At 46.9% G+C, this 21,759-nt stretch overlaps 1 protein-coding gene across 9 annotated transcripts in view; it reads right to left on the bottom strand.

Annotated features, from left to right (window-relative positions):
- Positions 1 to 203: 203 nt before the first annotated feature.
- The window catches only part of ZNF664 (zinc finger protein 664), a 45,296-nt gene continuing 23,740 nt past the window's right edge, over positions 204 to 21,759 (bottom strand). For 4 of the 9 annotated variants that reach the window (XM_045073676.1, XM_045073677.1, XM_004753083.3 and 1 more), the window contains 2 exons: positions 4,288 to 4,353; positions 204 to 4,187 (listed from right to left, as the gene is read on the bottom strand). In XM_045073676.1, coding sequence (XP_044929611.1) covers positions 2,824 to 3,609 — 786 coding nt within the window. In that variant the 5' untranslated portion in view covers positions 3,610 to 4,187; positions 4,288 to 4,353 and the 3' untranslated portion in view covers positions 204 to 2,823. Of the gene's footprint in view, positions 4,188 to 4,287; positions 4,354 to 13,169; positions 13,376 to 16,599; positions 16,738 to 21,759 lie in introns of those variants that run through there. The other 5 variants (XR_006604785.1, XR_006604784.1, XR_006604786.1 and 2 more) reach the window with 3 other exon arrangements.

Consider the following 21,759-nt stretch of genomic DNA (forward strand, 5'->3'; position numbering starts at 1 on the left):
TGGACCAGGGTGTCCTCACAACTCGGTTTGCTGGGACAGTCCCGGCTTAGGCCTGTGGGCCTCATTAACAGCACCCCTTTACTCAAATGCCTGGTTTGAAAAGTAAATTATATGGTCACCCACATAGGCATAATACACAAGTCACCCCCCCCCCACATACACAATGACCCCTGAATTCACACAACTACAGTCAAGCACAGAACCCTGTTATAAAGTGATTTTATTAAATTGATTTGGACATACTGTAGGTCAAATAATATTTTCCAAAGATAACAATTATGGACCTTAAAGCTCGACATAAAATTAGTAGCTTCAAAAGTGTTAGTCATATTCCCCAGCAACAGCATGATAAAATAATTCAACTATGTAGAAATATAGAACTCTAGGACTAGCTGGAAACTCGGAAATCATTTAGCCTAATATCCTCATTTCGTGAGAAAACTAGACTCAACGATTAGGCAATCTGCCCAAGCTCACACACCTAATAGTAATAAAGCTAGAAATCAAACCGATTTTTCCTAAAACTAAAATCCTACTGATGATATTTCAGCTGTCTCTCTACCAACTAAAAGTCTAGGCGGCTCTCTAACGCCGCAGGCTACCGTGACATGGACGAGGGTAAGACACTACAGTAAATCGTAGTCGAGGGCGTTAGGCCTGGAAGGGGCTTTACCCAGGAACTAGGCTGGCCCTCTCCTGGGCAAGGAGAACACGCAGGAGAAGGGACTTCCCAAAGGCTGTGAACAGAGCTATCTCGATGAAAACCCAGAGAGGGACGCAATGATCCCCGAACCCCATCTCTAGTTATATGGCCCACCCACTAAATTATGTGCTCCTTTCAAATCTCCTTTATGCCTTAAGGTTTTAGTTACACAAAAACCCCTTCCAGTCAAACAGAAGAAATTAATTCAAATATGAAGAGAAAATCAAGCTTTGTTTCAGTATTTCGATGACTATTTCGGGTAATTCATTCCAACCTCTTAAGACAGTTGACAGACACCACAAACCTATTCACCCATTTCAGAGCTTCAAAGATGCTTAACTTCTCCCAAGACTTCCTGAGCATAAGGACTACATGTGGGAATCAATGGAAACAGGAATGAGAAGAGAAAGTTAAAAATTAGTTGCTTTTTGTTCTCATCATTGGGGACTTTTGGTCTTCTAAACATTCCTTGAGTTCTTCCACATGAGTTTTTAATATCAATCTAGCCACAAAAAGAAAGGAAAAAAAAAAAAAAAAGAACGAAAGAAAAGAAAAGAAGACAAGAAAAAAGGGCCTATAAAAGTTGGGATACTGAGCAACTCAGTATCTCTCCCCTCCCCGCTGCTAACTCCGCCCCAGTGCCTGGCCGCCTTCCGCACCGCAAACATGGCAGCAGGGCCAGCCAGCTGGTGCCCCCAGCCTTGCGCGCTCCATTCCAGTGCCCCCCTCAGAAAGGCCTTCCCTGACCGCTGTCTAATGATGCCCCACCCCCACCCCACCCCCACTCTAAATCATCACCCTAATTTATTTTCTTCATAGCACTTAATCACTATCTCAAACTACATTATGTATTTTCTTACTTGCGTATCATCTGTCTCCTCCACCAGAAGTAAACTCCATGAGAGTAGGGCCCTTGTCTGTCTTACTCAGTGGTATTCCTAGCACCTAGCACAGTGCCTGGCACATAGGAGGTGTTCAATAAATACTTGTTGAATGAATGAAGGAAAGGAAAGGAGAGAGTGACATAGACATTCATGCCTAAAAACGAAGGAATACCTGATCCTCAATGAAGGTATGACTCCTACACATTATTGCCCAAAATTACAGAAACAGAGACTAAATATTATTAGTGACTCCTCCCAACAGCCACTTCTCCTATGGTCTCCCCTAGTTAATAAGGAGCTCCACATGCTACAAAAGGAGCCCAAGAGGGCAATTCTGGATGGAGAGAGTTCTAACTTTGCTTGCTTGCTTCTTCCTCCCTATTTACATTCAGCTATTTCCAAAAAATTCAAGTTAAAAATATGTGATGTAGCCACTAGAAAATTAAGTCTAACATAGAGACACAGTGATTAGCAGAAACCGCGACATGTTTTTTAAAAAGTTCATGAAAAGTTCAAGGGCATGTATGTCTGCCAGTGATTTCTCTGATGGGCCAAGTGAATGGAAATTATGAGTCACCTAAAATCTAAAGTGAAATTTAATGCCATCTAGGAAGGGATGGATATTTACGGGTACTGTGAGGACATACGGGTAAAGCGGGCTCAGAAGTGATGGGATCTATGGAACGATATGTAGGGGCTGAACCGAAGGATAACCTCAGAAATACCAGCACACTGTCTTTGTGAGAGGTGTTTTCAAATGCATTAACCAGTATGCCTGAATTGAGGGAAGGAAGGGCATGAGCTCCTGAAAGGGGGATGTCTGGGGTAACTGTTAGGTAAAGTGTAGACAGAAGGTGACTCAGGAGGCTAGGCAATGATCATGGTTTCCTGTGTCATATTTCCCACTACTGAGGCATCAAGCCCAAATCCCAGGAAACACATACCCATGACTGGGACCTCATGGCCCATCTTGGGCAGACACTCAGAGGGATTCCAGATTCAAAGTCAAGTTGTGGAACATACTTGGCATGAATCAAAACAAAAACAAAAACAAAAACAAAAAAAAAACCCAAAAAAAACAAAACAAAACAAAGCAAATCTCACATATGCCTCTTCAAAAACAATGTCCTGCTGGGGCTTGCTGTAAAAATTTCTTGGATCAATGTAGGTATTTACAGGGTTTCCTTCCTAGTGGCACTTATGGGTTTTAAGATTTTTAACTCTTAGCAAAATGCTCTATATAACTGATATTTTGAGATGGTTTCTCTCCTTTGTGTGCACTCTCTGGTGGATGCAGAGGCTGGTGCTCTGACTGAAGGCCTTCCCACACTCATCACATTTAAAAGGTTTCTCCCCAGTGTGCACTCTCTGGTGGATGCAGAGGCTTGAGCTCTGGCTGAAGGCCTTCCCACACCCACAACATCTATAGGGTTTCTCCCCAGTGTGCACTCTCTGATGGATGCAGAGGCTCGAGCTCTGGCTGAAGGCCTTCCCACACTCATAACATTTATAGGGTTTCTCTCCTGTGTGAACTCTCTGATGCATGCAGAGGCTAGAAGTATGCCTGAAGGCCTTCCCACACTCTTCACATTTAAAGGGTTTCTCTCCGGTGTGGACTCTCTGATGCATGCAGAGGTTTGAACTATTACTAAAGCCCCTTCCACACTCACTACAGACATAGGGTTTCTCACCTGTATGAACTCTCATGTGAATTTGAAGATGTGAGCTCCAATTGAAGGCTTTTCCACACTCATAGCACTTATAGGGCTTCTCCACGGTGTGGATTTTCTTATGTCTGTTAAGTTTTGTTGTAGTACTAAAATCCTTACCACAATCATCACATTTATAGACCTTCTCTCCTGTGTGGTCTCTCCAATGAATATGAAGTTCTGATATATGAAAGAAACCCTTGTCACACTTGTCACATTTATGGGGCTTCTCAGCAGTGTGAATTTTCTGATGCATAAAAAGATCTGCTCTCTCAGAGAAAAATTCCCTACACATGGGGCACTTGTAGATCATTTTTCCTATTTGGTATCGTGATTTAGAGGAAAAAATTTCTGTATGACTACTATAGTTACAGAATTGCTATCTCATAGAGTCTCTTATTTGGCCATTCTGGCAGTTTATCTCAGGCTTGCTCTATTAAGTAGGTCTAAGGTTGGCCTAAGCTTCTCCCTGCCTGTCTTTCTATGGAAGATTTCTTCCTGCATAGTGCTCCTCACTCAGTATTATTATTGATCATAAAGTGACATTTACTTCCACATGAATTCTGTAACTCATTAACACAGAATTTTCCTTTAGATCCTGAGTTGTCAACATTCCAAGGGGCTCCCAAGGTGCAAACCTCTGTGTTTTTAAGCCCCTGGAATCTTCCTCTTGTAGAATAATCTCGTACTTCCCACTTCTAGAAAAAGGAATGCACAGTGTCGCCTGTGGTGGAGGGTCTCGATCCTGTGTAGCCTCCCCTTGAAGAGTCAGTAGGACATTCTGCCTCCTACACATCAGACAGGAGCCTTTCCAGGAAGCAAGCTCCTCGGGTTCCAGGTGTGCCAATCCTTCCTTCTGGGGATTCCCTACACGAGTCTCACTCCAGTCTCCTGTAACAGAAACATAATATATTGAAAATGCCTCTTTTTCCAAAAATTGCTATTGGCTCCATAATTAATTTCATAAAACTGTGACAGCAGCAATACAGACCTTTTTTGATCTTGGGGAAGAAGCTCTCTTATCTTCCAGAGAGATGTATCTCTTGGATTTGCAGGTCTGAAGAAGAGAATTTGTAGATATCATGCTCCTGTTCATAGTCCAAGTATATAATCCACTTACAACCACTTACTGTAATCGTCTAAACAACATCAAGGGAATATTACTGAAAAAAGAAAAGCAATCCTAAGACCTGATGCTGTCCTGAATAAAGGAGCAAGAAGGAAAACTACCTCCACTTTGAACTACAGAAGGGACACTATTTGCTTTAGAACTAAAACATCCCATTTGATTAGCCTTCTGATCTACAGAAAGAGTAAATCTATGACATATTGGTACTGAATGTCACTCTCTGCTTAATTGTCCTCAATGATTTCCTGATACACTTAAAATAAAATACAAACCCTTCAGTGAAAACCCAAGTCCCTGCATGACCTTGCCTCCACTCTCCCCCACAGCTTGCTGCGCCTTCTGTTTCAGTTCTCAACACCCCAAGCTAGTGCCTGAAATACTTCCTCCCCCACCTGGCATGTGGTTTGCTGTGTCAGCTGCCCCCTCCCTTACCTGAGGAGGGTCCCTGGCTGAGACTATTTTAATCTCTTGTTTGATTCCTTCAAAGTACACAGAACTTGTAATTATCTTATTGTTCCTTGGTTTCTGATACATCTCCTGTACTAGATGTAAATGCCATGATGAAGGAACTCTGTGTGCTGCTCGCTGTTACATTCCAGCGAAGGCAAAGTGTTCAATTAATATTTGTAGAGTACATCTCTGGAGACTTTTATGACAACCTCTCTCCTCCAACAGACATACCCCACTTCATTTGGGTACAGAGGCACACTTCCCATTGCCTTATTACCAGTCTTCTGACAACCAACGGGGGACAAAATACACAACAAATAGAATAATCAGGAAATAAAATAAATCCCAAAATATTCTATTTGAACTCTTGTGAGGCTTAGGACTATGTTTTAGAAATCTTTTCAACTCCTGTATTCTATAATCAGCAACTGATACTGCAACTAATTAATTTATTAAATGAAATCAATGGATCTTCTTAAAGTAACACTCTCAGTAGTATATTTCAGACAAAGACAGGGTAATGGGCAAATGAGATCTCTTCAACATTAAAGTGGCAAAATAAACTGGACTGCTTTTAAATGGAAGTGTTAGGATTATGAAATTGAACTGGATATCCAAATTTCAGCAAAAATATAGTCAGTGGCTGGAAAAATTACATACGCATTTATCCTCTGCTCTGTAACTACACTACTAGAGATCCATCCCAAGATACACTGAAAGTGACTGATGTCCTAGATTATTCACTGGGGCAGTACTTGTCACAGCAAAACTGCAGACAACCTAAGGCCCATCCACAGGGGACTGGTCCAATCAGCTCTAGTACTCCCTCACAATAAAATGCTGCTTAGCTGCTCAAAAAAAAAAAAAAAAAAAAAGGAACAAGGAAGAACACTATGCACTGAAATGGAGACCCCAGACATACTGTTTGGCAAACAGAGCAAGACAAAGAACAGCATATAGCGTATATACTATGGTAACTTTTGTGCAAAGCAGGGATGGGAATGTGATTGTATGTATTTTTCACATAACATGCACAAATTAACACAGAGGATAACACAAAACCAAATGGAAGCAATTATGTATGGGAGATGAAGGAGCAAACATGAAGTAAAACTCTTCCAAATGTACCTTGGTAGGTAGTTTTGGCTTTGGGAGTGTGTGTGTGTGTGTGTGTGTATTTATTTCAAAAATAAAATTAAATCAAAAAAAGGAAAATGACACCCAAACTTTTAAAACAAATGAAGAGAATGAACCTTAATTTTCAAGTTGCTAACATCCAAAAAGGGCTTCTGTGTACCACATACTGAGTGTACATATTTAGTGGGACATATTCTGTTGACCAAAAAGAGCTGCAAAGAGGAGCGCCTGGGTGGCTCAATCAGTTAAGCATCTATCTACCTTTGGCTCAGGTCATGATCTTAGGGTCCTGGAATCAAGCCCCACATCGGGCTCCCTGCTCAGCACGTACCCTGCTTGTGCTCTCTTGCTCTCTCAGATAAATAAATAAAATCTTTTTTTTTTTTTAAGTTGCAAAGAAATCAAACTTCTCTCAATAGTTTAATTGTTAGTTGTAACAACACTAGTGTGTTTAGAAAGATTAAGCAAACAAGTAATTTTGTTAATGTTGTTAGGAACCAAGGTTCAATGTAAGATAAACCAAATACAAACATAAAATCAAAGTTAAGGAAAAAATAATCCAACATAAAATTTGATTTGTCAGTTTGGATTTATGTCTTTTTTAGCTCTATCCACCAAAAAGACCTAGAAGCAATAACAACCAATAGCAAAATACCCTTCCCTTAAATACCCTTCTCCACCAAAAGACACAGGGTTCCTTGAAGGAGCAGCTGATTTCAAGGCCAGAGCAGCATTTTACAAAATGAGCCTGGGACATCTCATTATTCCAGAAAGCAAGAGAGTCATTCCAAAGGAACACCAATGCCAATTTATGAAGAGACTCCCACTGGCCAAAAATAGGACAACTGAGCATCAAAAGGAATAATGAACACAATCTACTGAAACAAATTAAATATACAAAACCTCCGGAGTTCACAATGATTTCAGGGGTGAGGAAAGGGGGCAGAGTGGAGCAGAGAGACAAAGAAAGGGGCAGACAGAGACAGAGATTCAAGGCACCGAATAAAACTAGGCCACCAACTTAGACGGCATGGTGGGGAAGGGCAGAGGGAAGGAGAGAATCTCAAGCAGACACCCCGCTGAGTGAAGAGCCCAGTGCAGGGTTCAGTCTTACAACCCTGAGATCGTGGCCTGATCCAAAATCAAGAGTCAGAGGCTTAAAAGACTGGGCCACCCAGGGGCCCTTCTCTGAACGATCTTTTGAGGTAATGCGACAACCCAGCTAATAAATGTGTAACCCCAACAAAACATCTGACCATCTATCTGACCACTGAGAACTTCACATTGCGAGGACCAGGCTGCTGTCATCTAAACCCACTCACCAATCTTAGCATAACTCAAAAGCGGAGCAACTAGACCTGTGGCCCCTCAGTATGATGTAATAGGAAACACACAGCCTCACTCTGAAATATTCTTGCCAAAAGATTGAACCAGAGCCTAACCAAGACTCTAGACATCATTTTTATTTAAAGGAACAAGTAGGAATAGAAAAAATGTCAGGAAGCAAGTAGGAAACTATCAAAGCGTGAGGCAGTCCACAGGATAGCTGCCTGTTGTTTCAACAAGTAAATGGCCTGGAAATGGGGAGTCACGGGGGAGAGCTACCTAACAATCAAATGTAACAGGAGGACCCTCTTTGAAATCTGATTCCAATAAATCAGCTGCAAGGAGACAAGTGAGAAACAGGATTAGGGATGGGGTTATCACACTGTGCAAGAAATACAGCCAACTGTTTTAGGTGTGTGACCACCACTGGAGTTGGGTAAACAAATGTCGGTGTTCTCAGAGATGTATAATGAAGTTTGCAGGAATGAAGTGCATGAGATGCATCCAAGACGGGTCTTCAAATGCTTTAGGGGAAAAAAAAAAAAAAGACAGTAAAGCAAATGTGGCAAAAACACTGTCACTACTGGAGCCAGGTAATGGACACGTAATGATGGATACACGATCAATACGATGTTGTATCTCTGTGTGTTTAACTGAAGTTTTTTAGAACCAAAGGAAAAAAAAAATCAGTTAATGCTAAGACATTCCTTTCCCGCTCCCCTTGCAAACACAAACCAATCCCAGAACCAGGTACACTGTACAGACATGAAACTGAACTAAAGAAATATGATTTCCCAAATGGCTGACTTTTCCAACCAACCCTGAGCACATAAGAATGTGCACAGCATCGCAGATGTCCCTGGGGAGAGAGGAGTCCATGGCTTCAGGACAGGGACAAGCGGAGGACAAAGGCGCAGTGCTGCAGTCCACCCTCCCTCCCTCACCAGCCAACTCAGACACTGCATGGCTCTCCTCACTCACTTGGAAATGAAGCAGTGGGGGTCAGGGCGCCCATCCAGCCCGGCCTCAGGAGAGAATGACTCTGTTCAGAGGGCAAAAACTCCACCCCAAAGCTCAAGAGACATGAATTCCTACATGAACTCCCACCAGAGTTTCCCTCGAGGTTATCAGTCACTATTCCTTCCAAGCAAAAAGGCTCAAATATACCTGTAAGTCTTACCCCATGGTGGGGTTGGGGTAAGCTACGTTCTGCAGGAAAAAGAAAAGATAAAGCAAGAGAAACTCCAGCCAATTCTCCACATGATCACCCAAAGAACAAGAGGACAAACAACAGTAAAAAGAACCGCCGCCGCAAACGTTCCTAAACATCACCTGCCCCATGGCCCCACACGCATAAAGGAGACTGGCAAGCAAGGGAGCAGGCATGGGCTACAAAATCCTACAGATCCCAGAAGCACATTCCCAAGATTCTCCCACTCAAAACATGTCCCATATCCAACATCCCATAAGAGCTTTGAAGGGGACGGCCTGTAGGACTGTGGGACCACCCATCTGACCTCAGGAGGAAGGAGCGTTGCCCTGAGGTCTCCGGACACTACCCAGGGCAACACTCAGTCTCCCCACATGAGAGTCAGGAGTGGGCCAGCAGTCGGGAGGTTCAGTCTACAGCCGGGAGGAACTTCCTCCAATAGGAAGTTAGAGTCTGCTGAGAACTGAGAGAGAAACTGCTTCAATTCAGCCCACGAAATCCCCAACTTCCGTGAAAAAGGACCTTCCTTCTGTCCACTGGAATCTCTGCCTCAGCTGAACACTGTCACGTGAAGGGATTCCCAAACCAGCACTGGCCTCTCACTACAGCTGAAAAGTGAGGGATCGGCAAATAAACACCTGACGCTGAGAGGCGAGGAAGTTAAGAAATGCGCCCTAAATACACAGAAATGGTCCTGAGGGCGCGGACACTCTGGGCACTGGCGCTGGTGCTGGGAAGGGCCATCTGGAGGTGGAGGTGCAGGATTCATGGCTGAGAGGACAGAGCGGTCGCCCTGTGAGGGCCACTCAGGGCAAGGGCTCCCCAGCCTAGCCCGGGAGGCAACGCTCACACGGAACCGCAGCCTGAGGCTGTGGGTCACACACACGGCCCCTGCCTGGCCCTAATTCTCCTTGTAGGCATAAATGCTTGTGGGGGAAGGGACCCTCTAGTCATAGCTGCAGGGGGCAAACGGCAAGAGGAAAGACAGTGAGGACACAAGTTTTCTTCCCAAACTTCAGCCCAAGTCTGATGCGGAATACAGGTAACAGTCCGTCAGCCCTGAGGGAGCCCATGCTGTGCTGGGAGGAGTGGATGTGGATTTTGAAAGAGATTTAAACATACTTCTTACGTACACCTTTTTTTTTTTTTTTTACTCTCTTTTACACCGCTGACCAAAAATACTATTTTGCCTGGGAAAAAAAGAGTCCACTAGTTTTTCGTGAATTTCGTTAAAACAATCCTATGGTTGCAAACCGGGAACTCAGAGTAGAAGGACCCAGTCCCCACAGGGCAGGTGTTAGAGATGACGACACTGAGTGCACCACATGGACAGAAAGCATCCCACAGGGATGCCAAGATGGCGGAAGGCATCAGAGGAATGCCAGCTGTTCAACCACAGAGTGGGGAGGTCAGGAAACTTGGACCATATTCTGCGCTGGCTAGACATAAAATCAAGACTAATCACCCTGACTGAGCTGGAGAGAAAACTCCACGTAAACTCCTACCAGAATAAGCAGCCAAAAGCTCAACATCAGACTCTGCAAACACCTGTGAAGCCAGGTGCCGCACAACACCACATGGTGCTATTCTGAATGAGGCGGACTGGGACACGGGAACTACAAAGGCACACACGCCTGGAACCGGCACTGGTGACAAAGAAGAGCAAATTGCTGCAGAGCCACTAAAACCTCCCAGTCAGGCCTGTGAGGACATAAGCTTGCAGAAGGGCTTGCCAGCAGACCCCAGACCAGAGCCAGGGAGACTGAGGACCACGTCTTGTTAGCGCTGACAACAGAGGAGAGGTGGGGACTGGTGAGGGAGGAGGTCTGGTGTGGGTACAGGACAGGGCTGCCTTCGAAAGGCTGGGGACTAAAAGATGCAGGGCAGCCGCTGTGTGAGTGAAGTTCGGCCAGAGGAACGGAAGACTGAAAAGTGTATTTCTACCGAGTCTTAGAACATGAGGCAAGTGTATCACCTAACACAATTTTGCATGTTTCCTTTTTAAATAACCAGGATAATGTAGATGCACAAGTCTATCACCAAAATAAAATAAAATAAAATGTTTTCTATGCTACCAACCAGTCGAAAGGGGGAAGGAGCGTGCTCTGAAAACCCAAGGACAGATACCCGTATCATGGATCTTCTTCTTTACTGAAATGCTGGCCGCAAAGCACTCATGTTTATCACTAAGATGCTGACACCCAATATGGACCTGTAGTTGCCCATAAAAACTCACTCAGGTACTAAGACCGGCTCTTCACATCCACAAAGAGGTAAAGGAGCACAAGAAGCAAGCACAGCAGGTGATGGATTTAAACCTGGGTGAAGGGTACATTTTGTTATTTCCTCTACTTTTGAGTTTATTAAGAAATTTCTCTAACAAAAATAAAACCAGTAAGCCTTTGCCATGAGATCCCTGTAATGAAGATGGGAAGTCATGAGAGAGAGACACACCAGCATTCCTGATCGCAGAGCGACCTCAACTCTCTCGGCAGGGACACCGCTAGCCCGCGCTGGCCGCACACAGCACTGCACACAGACAAGGACGACGCTGGCAGGCCAACATAGGAAAGGCTGACCTGTCTCTAGGGAAACCCGATCACTTGACCACAACAGCCTGTCCCTCCAGCTTTGTGACTCTGCTAATCTGACAGCATCTTTCCTTTGTTCCCAGAAGACCTCCAGTCCGCTTTAAACGGTTTTCTGTCGCACTAATCGGACCCTGCCTTTCCCTCCCACTTCCTTTCCTGGTGCAGACTTCGCGGCCGCACCCTCTCACAGGTCACGCTCCTCTTCCATCACCATGCGAACGCCGTACCTCAGCTCTGTCATCACCAGTAATGGCACCACCATCTCCTAAATCCGTCCCAACCACCCACTCTCTGACCACCTGGTGCTTCGTCCCCCGCCAGCCACGCCTCCAGCGACCCTTCACCGCAGACTCCCAAGCACGAATCTTTCCATCTCAGTGAGAGCTCCTCTCCCGCATTCACTGTGAACTCCCTGTCGCCTTCTCCCTGTCACACCATTTTAATAACCCCCTGACCTTCTTCAATCAGTTCTCCACCTGCCCACGCAGACACCGAAGCAGCTGAAGGATGCCCGGCTTTACTGGATCCATGATGACAAAGCTCCAACCTCCTGGGCACCAGGCCTCCACACACTCCTCTGGAAGTCTCCATTTCACACTTCCCAGTATTTCCAGTTGCTGCTTTGCAGTCCTAAGAGCAATGTCCCTGGTACTCTCCTTTCTCCTCAAATCTCCCGTGTCTCATCCACCTCCCTCTCTTGGGGCTGAAAACCTGCCACAGTAACTGAGAAAACAGAAGCACCCTGACGGCAGTGTCCTCGGCCTCCCGCAGGCAATCGGCACCGGCCGCCTCGGCACCTCGGCTCCCTGCCAGCCCCCCACCTCCTCCCTGCAGACAAGCGCCCTGAGCCTCACAGGCCAGCCCTTCCCCTTGTGCGCAGTCAGCTCTTCCTGAGGCCTCTTCAAATTAAATCCTGCAATCATTCTCTTTGCCAGCAACCATCTTGTCCTTCCTACTGGTTCATTCCCACACAGACGTATTTCTAGACCCCCTTTCTGAAGCAAACTTCTTTGGATCCTACAGCCCCACCCCACCTACCAGCCGAAATACCCGCTCTCCTTCACAGCAGAACTTCTTAGGAGCTTCACACGCTTCACATTCTCTTGGTCAGGTCTCTGCCTCTGCCCTCCCCTGAAAACCACTCTTACCCAGTCCGCTGTGAGCTCCGTATCGCCAAATCCGGTGGACACTGGCCTCATCTACTCGATGGGACCATATGACACACTCTCCGCGGCTTGCACCGTGGGCCCTCGCCAGCTGTCCTGCCCCCTACTAGCCACTCCTTGTTTCCGTTACTGGACACTCCTCCTCCTCCTCCTCGGCTGGACTTCTAAAATACTGGGGTACTACAGGGCACCACTGTGAGATCCCCTTCTTCCCGAGTCTATAACCGCTCTTCAAGTAACCTCACCCAGTCACACGGCCTAAGACGCCATCCTGAGGCCGGCTCCCAAGTTCCACCTCCAGCCCAGGACCACATCACCAACAGCACCCCAAACCCAAGCCTGCAGCCGGCTCCTCCCTCACTCCATCCCAGAAGCATCCACGCAGGAAGCCACCTCACTTCCTCTGCCCCGCATCTGCCTTCCTCCATGACTTCTGTCCATTGCCTGGCCTTGTCTCTGCGGCCACGGCAGCCACAGCGGCCGAGCTCAGACCAAGTCCATAGCTGCTTAGTCGGCCATGTCTTAGCTTCACTCCTGCGCCTCCACAAGTCGTCAGCCCAACCGTTTAGAAAGAATGAAACCAGGCCACACCCCTGCTTCAACCCTCCACTGCTCTTTCAAGTACGTGCTCCTCTGGCCAGGGCACACGGGGGACACCCAATCTCACCCCTACACCCTCTTGCACACCGCACACCACCTCACTGGTCCCATTTCCAGTCTCCAAACTCACCAAGCCTGTTCCCCCTCAGCGCTTCAAACGCTCCCCTGCCCACGCGTCTCCCTGATGCTCTGGAGCTGGCGTCTTCTCAGCAGTCGGGGCGTCTCAGGGGGCGGCGCTCCATCAACCACGGCAGACTGACTCACCTCCTGCCCTGCGGGCTCTCTCAGCACAGCGCTCTGCCGGGGTTTCTCCCCAGTCCCTCTCCAACAGCCGTCTGAGTCAGTGTGTGCATTTAAGGATGCATTTCCTCGTTTGTTGTCTTCCTCTCCCTGCCTCTTGAGTGCCAGCACCCAACCAGCAGGAGCTCAGAGAACAGCGAATTTACTGAACATCTGAGCCTCTTTCATCTCTCTGTGTTCCACAGGGCACCAAGCAACAAATGTTTATCGAGTGTGTGCGCCCTGGGCAGCGAGCACGAACACTTAGTCCCTTCCTGTGTGGAAGTTACCATCTCTAGCAGGGAGGCAGACATCATCAAAGACATCCACAAGAAATGTAAAACCCAAGCTATGCTAAGTGCTTGCTACGAAGCAGCCCTCGTCAGGAGGGTAGGGGAGACCACCCCAAAGCAGCAAGAGCCGGGAGCTCAGCTCGACAGGAGACAGCTGACCACAACAGACTGTGGGAGGGATTAAGGCCTGTATGAGAAGGGACAAAGCGCCCAGAAGGGACACAGGGCGTGGGGAGAATGGGGAAGATGACACAGAAGTCACAGGTCTTATCTTTGTTCTAACTGCAATGCAAAGGCACTGAAGTGATTAGTTTTTGTACATTTCTTTTTTTTTTTTTTTAATTTTATTTATTTATCAGAGAGAGAGAGGGGGAGAGAGCAAGCACAGGCAGACAGAATGGCAGGCAGAGGCAGAGGGAGAAGCAGGCTCCCTGCTGAGCAAGGAGCCCGATGTGGGACTCGATCCCAGGACGCTGGGATCATGACCTGAGCCGAAGGCAGCTGCTTAACCAACTGAGCCACCCAGGCGTCCCAGTTTTTGTACATTTCTAAATGGGAATATCACACTTGTGTTTTAATTTTTAAAAAATACTTTATTTGAGAAAGAGAGAGCAAGAAAGGGATGAAGAAGGGCGCCTGGGTGGCTCAGTGGGTTAAGCCGCTGCCTTCGGCTCAGGTCATGATCTCAGGGTCCTGGGATCAAGCCCCACATCGGGCTCTCTGCTCAGCAGGGAGCCTGCTTCCCTCTCTCTCTCTCTCTGCCTGCCTGTCTACTTGTGATCTCTCTCTGTCAAATAAATAAATAAAATTTAAAAAAAAAAAAAGGGGGTGAAGAGCAGAGGGAAAAGTGGACTCCCCGCTGAGCAGGGAGCCTGACACAGGGTTCTATCCCAGGACTCTGTGACCATGACCTGAGCTGAAGGCAGATGCTTAACTGACTGAGCCACCCAGGCGTCCCCACACTTGTGTTTTTAAATAGAAAACTGTAGCTAAAGTAGAGTTGACAGGTGAGTGGGAAGCAGGAGTGCTTGGGGGTGAGTATGCTAGAGATTACCTCAGTAGCCTAGGACAGGGAAGGGTGGTAACCTGATCAAGAGATAAAAAAGAAGTGGATGATTTTAAGGCACATTTAGCAAAGAAAAATCGGTCAGATTAGTGGACTGAACCCAACAGGTAAGGGAAGATGAAATGCCAAGGATGACCCCTAAGCTCTCAGCCTGAATAACATGGTGGAGGTGGGGCCATTCATCAAGACAGGAAACACTAGGAAAGACCTTGGTTTAGAGACGAAGAACAGGACTCCAATTCCAGACATCTGTTATATCCAAGAGCAGATGTCCGCACTTGATAAGATGCAAATCTGAGAGTCATTAACATGTAGAGGATTAACTGAAGCGGGAGTTTGGAAACTCGGGAGGAAATGCCAGGTGAGGAATAAAGAGGCCCCTCCAACATTAAGAGAACATCCTGCACGATTCCACTCGCAGAGTTCAAAACAGGCAGTTTAGTCTACAGTCTTAGGAACAGAGAGGGCAGGAGTTATGACTGGAGAGGAGCACAGGGGGTTCGGGGGTCCAGGCCACGTGGCTCCATAAGCGGAGTGCTGGTTTACCCAAGTCTGTTGACTTCAGAGCTGTGAACCTTCATCATGCTGTACCCTGCAGCTCGTGACTGTAGTTACGCTGCTGGGAAAACTTCAGGGAAGAAATAGAAATGGGAAGAATTCCCCTGAAAGGGAAAGGCGAAGTATGGGAGAAAAGAAATCCTGGCAAGGGCCCGTGGAGAATTAAGAGTGCGCCCATGAGGAGGAAGGCCAGCCCTCCACTGTGGCGGAGGGGTTGGCGCATGGTGGGAGAGCACAGGAAGGTGCTCAGTGAGCAGGAAGCAAGGCCGTCGGCAGGAGAGGGAGAGTGGGTGCTTGACTGCTTGGGGGCACAGAGAGGGCCCCAAATGGTTGTGTGAAGGGTGGGAGAGTGGAGTGACCAGAGAAACACGCGAAGTGGTCATGACTTGTCACCCAGGTGCTGTGTGAGGAACACAGATGGATGAGTGTCTGCAGGACTGGATTTTAGCCAAATGGGAATGATCAGAAGACAAAGCGGCTGTCTGCCTGAAAGAAATCATCACCTAGTCCAATAGAAATTTCGGCCTTGGTTTGCTGACAGGGAAAATCATAAACCTTCCCAGGTTTTCATGTCAACAACTTCAACTGAGCCTTGAGGGCTGCTGGAATGCCCGTAACCTTTCCCACTTTCAGCCTGCTCTGACTCCACCTCTGCCCCCACTGCCAGCAGCCGGCCCCCATGCCCCAGCTCGCCACTCCTCAGGGAGAAGACAGAGCGCATCAGAGCACTCCCTCCTCTCCCACCACCAAAACTCAAACGCACACACACTGCCCAGTTTCAGTGCTTTCGTCTCCTTTTCCAGGGGAAGAAGTGCCCGTGATCCTGCTCACCCTGCGCCCCTACACCATTTCTCTCTGGACATCAAATGAGTTGTTCTTTTTTCATCTTGAATGTATTCTCTGAAATTCAGACTGCTGGCTCAGGAAATCTAGTCATTTGAAAATAACTACACAATTACTTCGTCAAGCGAAAATGACCTCTTGTTTCTGAGAAAATACAACTACTCAGACTATAAGAAACTTAGAAAGTATTACTGGTCCTTCTAAAATTTTAGGCCTGCAAGACTTTCTATAAAGCATGAAGGACAAATAATCCCACTCTGTAGTAGCAGACCCTTTCCTTTGTGGGTTACATCTATTTCAGTAGAGAGCAAATGAACTTCCCCTCCAGAACTAGATGTCAGAACGTACAGGTAACAGTTTTTTTCCTCAAAGGGACAAGGACACACTTTCTAGGAAGGATAAACACAAAAGAAGAACAGGAAAGAGTGGCACCTGGGTGGCTCAGTGGGTTAAAGCCTCGCCCTCGGCTCAGGTCATGATCCCAGGGTTCTGGGATGGAGCCCTGCATGGGGCTCTCTGTTCAGTGGGGGGCCTGCTTCCCCCCTTTCTGCCTGCCTCTCCGCCTACTTGTGATCTCTGTCAAATGAATACATAAAATTTAAAAAAAAAAAAAAGAAGAACAGGAAAGAAAGTATGTCTATGCCTCCACACTCACCCAAAAATCACCACCACCAACTGCAGTGGGCTGGAGTGGCCATGGGATGAATCTTCCTGACACGTGTGCCGCTGGCAAGTACATCGGGGGTCTGGAGAAGGCTCTCCAGCCCAGACAGTCAGCACTAGCTCAGACGGTGACACACTAGACTAGGGACTGTGAAATGTAAGGATCCAAATCAACTTCTAGGCACCTTAATTACCAGGAAGTATTTGAGAACAACCTTTTGTTCCCAGTTCACCTACCAAACGTTGGCTCAGGCCATGTTTAGTGTCTGCTGTGGCAGTGAGTCTCCACCTGGAAGCAGGCTTACAAGAAAAGTGTTTCTGTCCCAGATGCTGAACTCTTCGGTGGGGTCAGAGCACGCATGTATATAGGCACAGGTTCTATAGACAGTCAATTTACTGAGTTCCCAGTATTTGTCGGGCACTGGGCTAAGCTCTAAAGAATCCTATGATGAACAAAACAGTCACGGCTTCTGCATTCATATGGTTTACAGTCTAGGAGGGGAACCTGACAGGTCCAGCATCACATGACCTGTGCTGTCACAGAGGCTCACACCCGTGGACACAGATGCCTGAACAAGGGGCATCCTAACTAGTCTCAGTACGACAAGACCTCTAATAAACTCTACATCATTTTTTTTTTTAAAGATTTTATTTATTTACTTGACAGAGAGAGAGAGATCACAAGTAGGCAGAGAGGCAGGCAGAGAGAGAAGGAAGCAGGCTCCCTGCTGAGCAGAGAGTCTACTGCAGGGCTCGATCCCAGGACCCTGAGATCATGACCTGAGCCAAAGGCAGAGGCTTTAACCCACTGAGCCACCCAGGTGTCCCACAGACTCTCCTTCTAAACTGAAATCCAGAGGACACATTGAGTTAGTCACAAAAAGGAGGAAGGCAGAAGATCCAGCCGAGGGAATGGCAGGTGTCTGGAGACAGTCAGGATGACAAACACTAGCAAGTGAAAGCTCCACACAAAGAAGGCAGAAGGCAGGGCAAAAGCAGGAGTCACACAACAACAGGGTCCTTCAAGCAACAGGAACACTTTAAGTGCTAAGGACTTTTTTTTAGGACTTATTCTTGAGAAAACATAACTGTTACAGTTGCAAGACACCTGTGCAGTAGTGGTCCTTCCTATAAAGCAGAACTCCATCTTAAGAAAAACAGGGAGGCAGGGGCACCTAGGTGGCTTAGTCAGTTAAGCATCTGCCTTTGGCTCAGGTCATGATCCTGGGATCGAGCCCCGCATCAGGCTCTCTGATCAGTAGGGAGCCTGCTTCTCCCTCTGCCTCTCCCTGCTGCTCCTCCTGGTTGTGCGATCTCTCTCTCACTTTCTGTAAAATAAATAAAATCTTTTGGAAGGAAGGAAGGAAGGAAGGAAGAAAAGCAGGAAGGCGTGAGACCGCCAGGGTTCCGAAGAGGGAGGGAAGGATGGAATTCAGGCACAGATGAGGGGTGAAGCATGGTAAAGGGCCCAGTGGAGGTTGGAACACCAAGTTCCACGAGGACATTAGCTTCTGAGTGGACTGGTGTGCAGATGCATTTCTACTAGGAGGTGAGTCTGGCATTAGTACTCCTCCTGGAAATGCTAGTTCAGTTTCTGGAACAGGGAATACTCTCTTCCAATGTGGTTTCTAAAAACCGTGCAAAGATTTAACTTAGAAGTTATCACTGCACTCAACATGTCTTTTCCCTTAGAAATCCACACTGTCTGTGAGTCTCCCTTCCACTGGAGTCCAATCAAAAATCAACAGCCGAATCCCTACCTCCTAATGACAACACCAAATGCTGACATTCATTCTAGCATGAACTTGTCAATGTCAGGATGGGTTAACCAGAACTCTGCAGAAGAAAGTGTACTAGGCTGAATAAGGTCTCCCAAAAATTAATGTTCACCTCAAAACTCAGGGTGTGGCCTTATTTGGAAATAGGGTCTTTGCAGATGTAATTACTTAAGATGAGGTCATATTGGATTGGGGTGGGCCCTGAGTCCAACGACTGGTGCCATTATAATAGAAAGGAAGAAGAAATTCAGACAGACACACACAGGGGTTAGAAAGCAGTATGGAGACAGAGGCAGAGATTGGAGAGACGTGTCTACAAGCCAAGCAGAGGATTGCTGAGAATCACCAGAAGCTAGAAGAGGCAGAGGATTCTCCCCTAGAGCCTTCAAAGGGAGTACAGCCCTGCTGATACCCTGCTGACACTCTGATGTCAGACTTCTGGCTTCCAGAATAGAATACATCTCTGCTGGTTTAAGCCGCCCAGTTTGTGGCACTCTGTCACCGCCACAGGAAGCTACAGCCTAGGAAACCTCTAGCTCACGGATATTAACACAAGGACGAGGAATCCTTTCAGTAACATCTTTCCCTCCACTGATCTCTGTCAGGCCCGACAGACACACAATGGGTCTTTGTTTATTCTTTTGGGATGTTGAACGGGGCAGGCTTCTTTCACACTGATCCAAACCCTTTTCACTCGGCTAAAAACCTGGAGTCATTTCACCTTTGCTCACTTTAGAAGAATACGAGGTATATATTTCATTCACATTCTTTTACTCAAGAGATTACATTTCACAGAAAAATCCTTTCCACCAGTTCCCTCTTTTTTTCAACTTTCATCTATAAATGGTACATTTGGTTTTCACCTCTCACCAAAAGTTTCACACGTACGTTTATGCGTGTAGACAACACACACACACACACACACACACACACACACACACCCCGGTAGGCAACATGGTAAAGGAGAGTGAGAATAGGTTTCACCTCTCACCAAAAGTTTCACACGTACATGTGTGTGTGTACACATCCACACCCTCCCCCGCAGTGGGCAACATGGTAAAGGAGAGTGAGCATAGGTTTCATAGCAGACCAGCCTGAGAAGAACATAGCCTGTATCTACTGTGAGCTCCGGGGCCTTGAGAAGAGCTTTAAGCCATTCTTAGCACTACCAAATTACGGTTTTGTGTATGATGGGAAAGAATACTTTCTTAGAATAAAATTTTAAAGTCTCAAATCAAAGGGAAGTGGGTAGGAATGGAAAAGAATGTTCCATCTGGAAAGAAGATAAAATTCAGTCAGGGAAGACTTTATAGTTGAAGCACAGCTTCTGCTGTGGCCAACAAGTCACAGGAGCCTCTCCGCAGTGCCTGGCCAGTGAGGGAACATGGCCCATCCCTGTACAACCAAGACAAAGCCTGACCACGAGTCACGGAATGGAATCGTCTGGGGTGCCCCACAGTATGTGCATGCAAGACTCCCATTCACTTGGCCACGCCACTTCCCTTCCCACAGCAATGATGCTCTCAACATCTCCCTAGCTCACCATAAACTATGTCAAAGAATCACCCAGGAGAGAAGCCAAATACTAGGTACCCTCTAGCGGGTCCAGAGTACAAGAGTTCCCGTCTCATCCACAAGGCCTCATTACCAGAAAATACTTTAAAAGGAAAAAAGACTCCACTCTTCCTCTACATACGTCAAACCATGAAAACCTACCATCAACCCAGCAATTTGTCCTAAGAGCATTCTACCTCCAAGACCTTGATTCCCCAAGCACCCCAGCACTCTGCATCCACAAGAGGTTCTCCCCAACCTCAACCCTCCCCTTAAAATGCTCAGCTCACTTAAAGCTACCTTTTACCCCAAGAAGCAGAAATTCCTGCCAACTTCTGTTGTATTACAAAATACACACTTTGTAGCTTTCCCAAATTGAGCAAGTTATCTAAGTCTAAAACTCAATTTCCTCAAATAAAAAGAGAAATAATACTTCTACTTCTATCGCTTAGGGTCATCACAAAAATGAAATAAGACAATGCACAAGTCAAGGCTCGGTAAATACTGTCTTTTTTCTTTCCTCCATCTGCCTGCCTGCTAAACACAGGGAGTGTGCGCGGCTAACTGCTGGCGGCTTCAGGAACTCACACTGCACAGAGTCACGTAATCACCTCCCAGCCGCCACTCCCTTTCCAACTGTACTGTCGCTTCCTGCTAGAGCTACCTCGCCCTCCTAAGTAGCACTGAGGGTCATTAAATCTGGGTGCTCCACCCTCCCCCTGTGAAAGCCCACTCCTCAGGACTCCCCAACACTATTCAGCAGTCTAGGTACAAGGACCAGACCTGAGCTTGCCCCAGACTTTCTCTCCTAGTGCCCTGAGGAGTAAAGAACGGAGCTTCCACGTGACCCAGGGATGGTGCCCAGGACAGATGTTCAAGCAATTCCTACTACCATGACCCTCTGGGCTACCAGGCTCTTCGTCTGGCCTTCAATACTATAATCCCTTCTTACCTTAATTTAGCCAGAGCCCTTCTCTGCTGGTAACAATTAACCCTAACTGACAAAGAGCTCTAAATAGCCACCACCAATCTGCACCCACCTCAGTTCTCCCTCTCCAAAGCTTCAAGAGACTGGGATCAACATTTGCATCCTAAAGTAACTGCCTGTGGAAAAGGAAACTTGGCTCTGGAAACTTGATTTCAAAAAGGGATCCATAGACCAGCATTATCAGCCTGGGAACTGGTCAGAAATGCAGAACCTCAGGTCCCAACCCAGACTTATTACTCAAAAACTGCACTTTAGCAGGATCCCCAGGGGACTCTAACCTGAGACTCGAGCACACAGTGAAGCTTATGAAGCAGTGACCCAGAGGATCAATGTAGTTCTTTGCAAGTGCTTGGACAAGATCTCATACTCAATGTGAAAATGTTGTTTGTAAACTGTAAGAAAATAAAAAGACCCTACTTGACTTCTAACTCTCCCCAAGAGGACAGGGCCTGACAGTATTATGTGGTGGTTAAATACACAGTGGGCCCGCAGATCACTGCCCAAATCGTATTCCTATCACCATCAGTGTGGTCCCAGACCCTTTCCCAAACTACCAGAGCACCAGCTTCCTGTCTGTGAAACAGGTCTGCAGACCTACCTACTTAGATCACTGGATCTGCAAACAGCCCATTGTCTTCGCCGCCTTCAGCATAACAGATTCGTCTCCCTAGTTATGCTCCCTGTTCAAACAGTTCCTAACTACATGAGCTCAGCACCCCCTGACCTAGGGTCATGCTTCTCACAATCTGTAGTAATCATCTCTGTTGATTAATGTCCGTCTAGACATGGGCTCCATGAAGGCAGAACTGAATCCATTTTGCTCACCACCAGG

The sequence above is a fragment of the Mustela putorius genome, unplaced genomic scaffold (genome assembly GCF_011764305.1).
Source record: "Mustela putorius furo isolate JIRA1106 unplaced genomic scaffold, ASM1176430v1.1 tig00537248_pilon_pilon_pilon, whole genome shotgun sequence".
Lineage (NCBI taxonomy): Eukaryota > Metazoa > Chordata > Mammalia > Carnivora > Mustelidae > Mustela > Mustela putorius.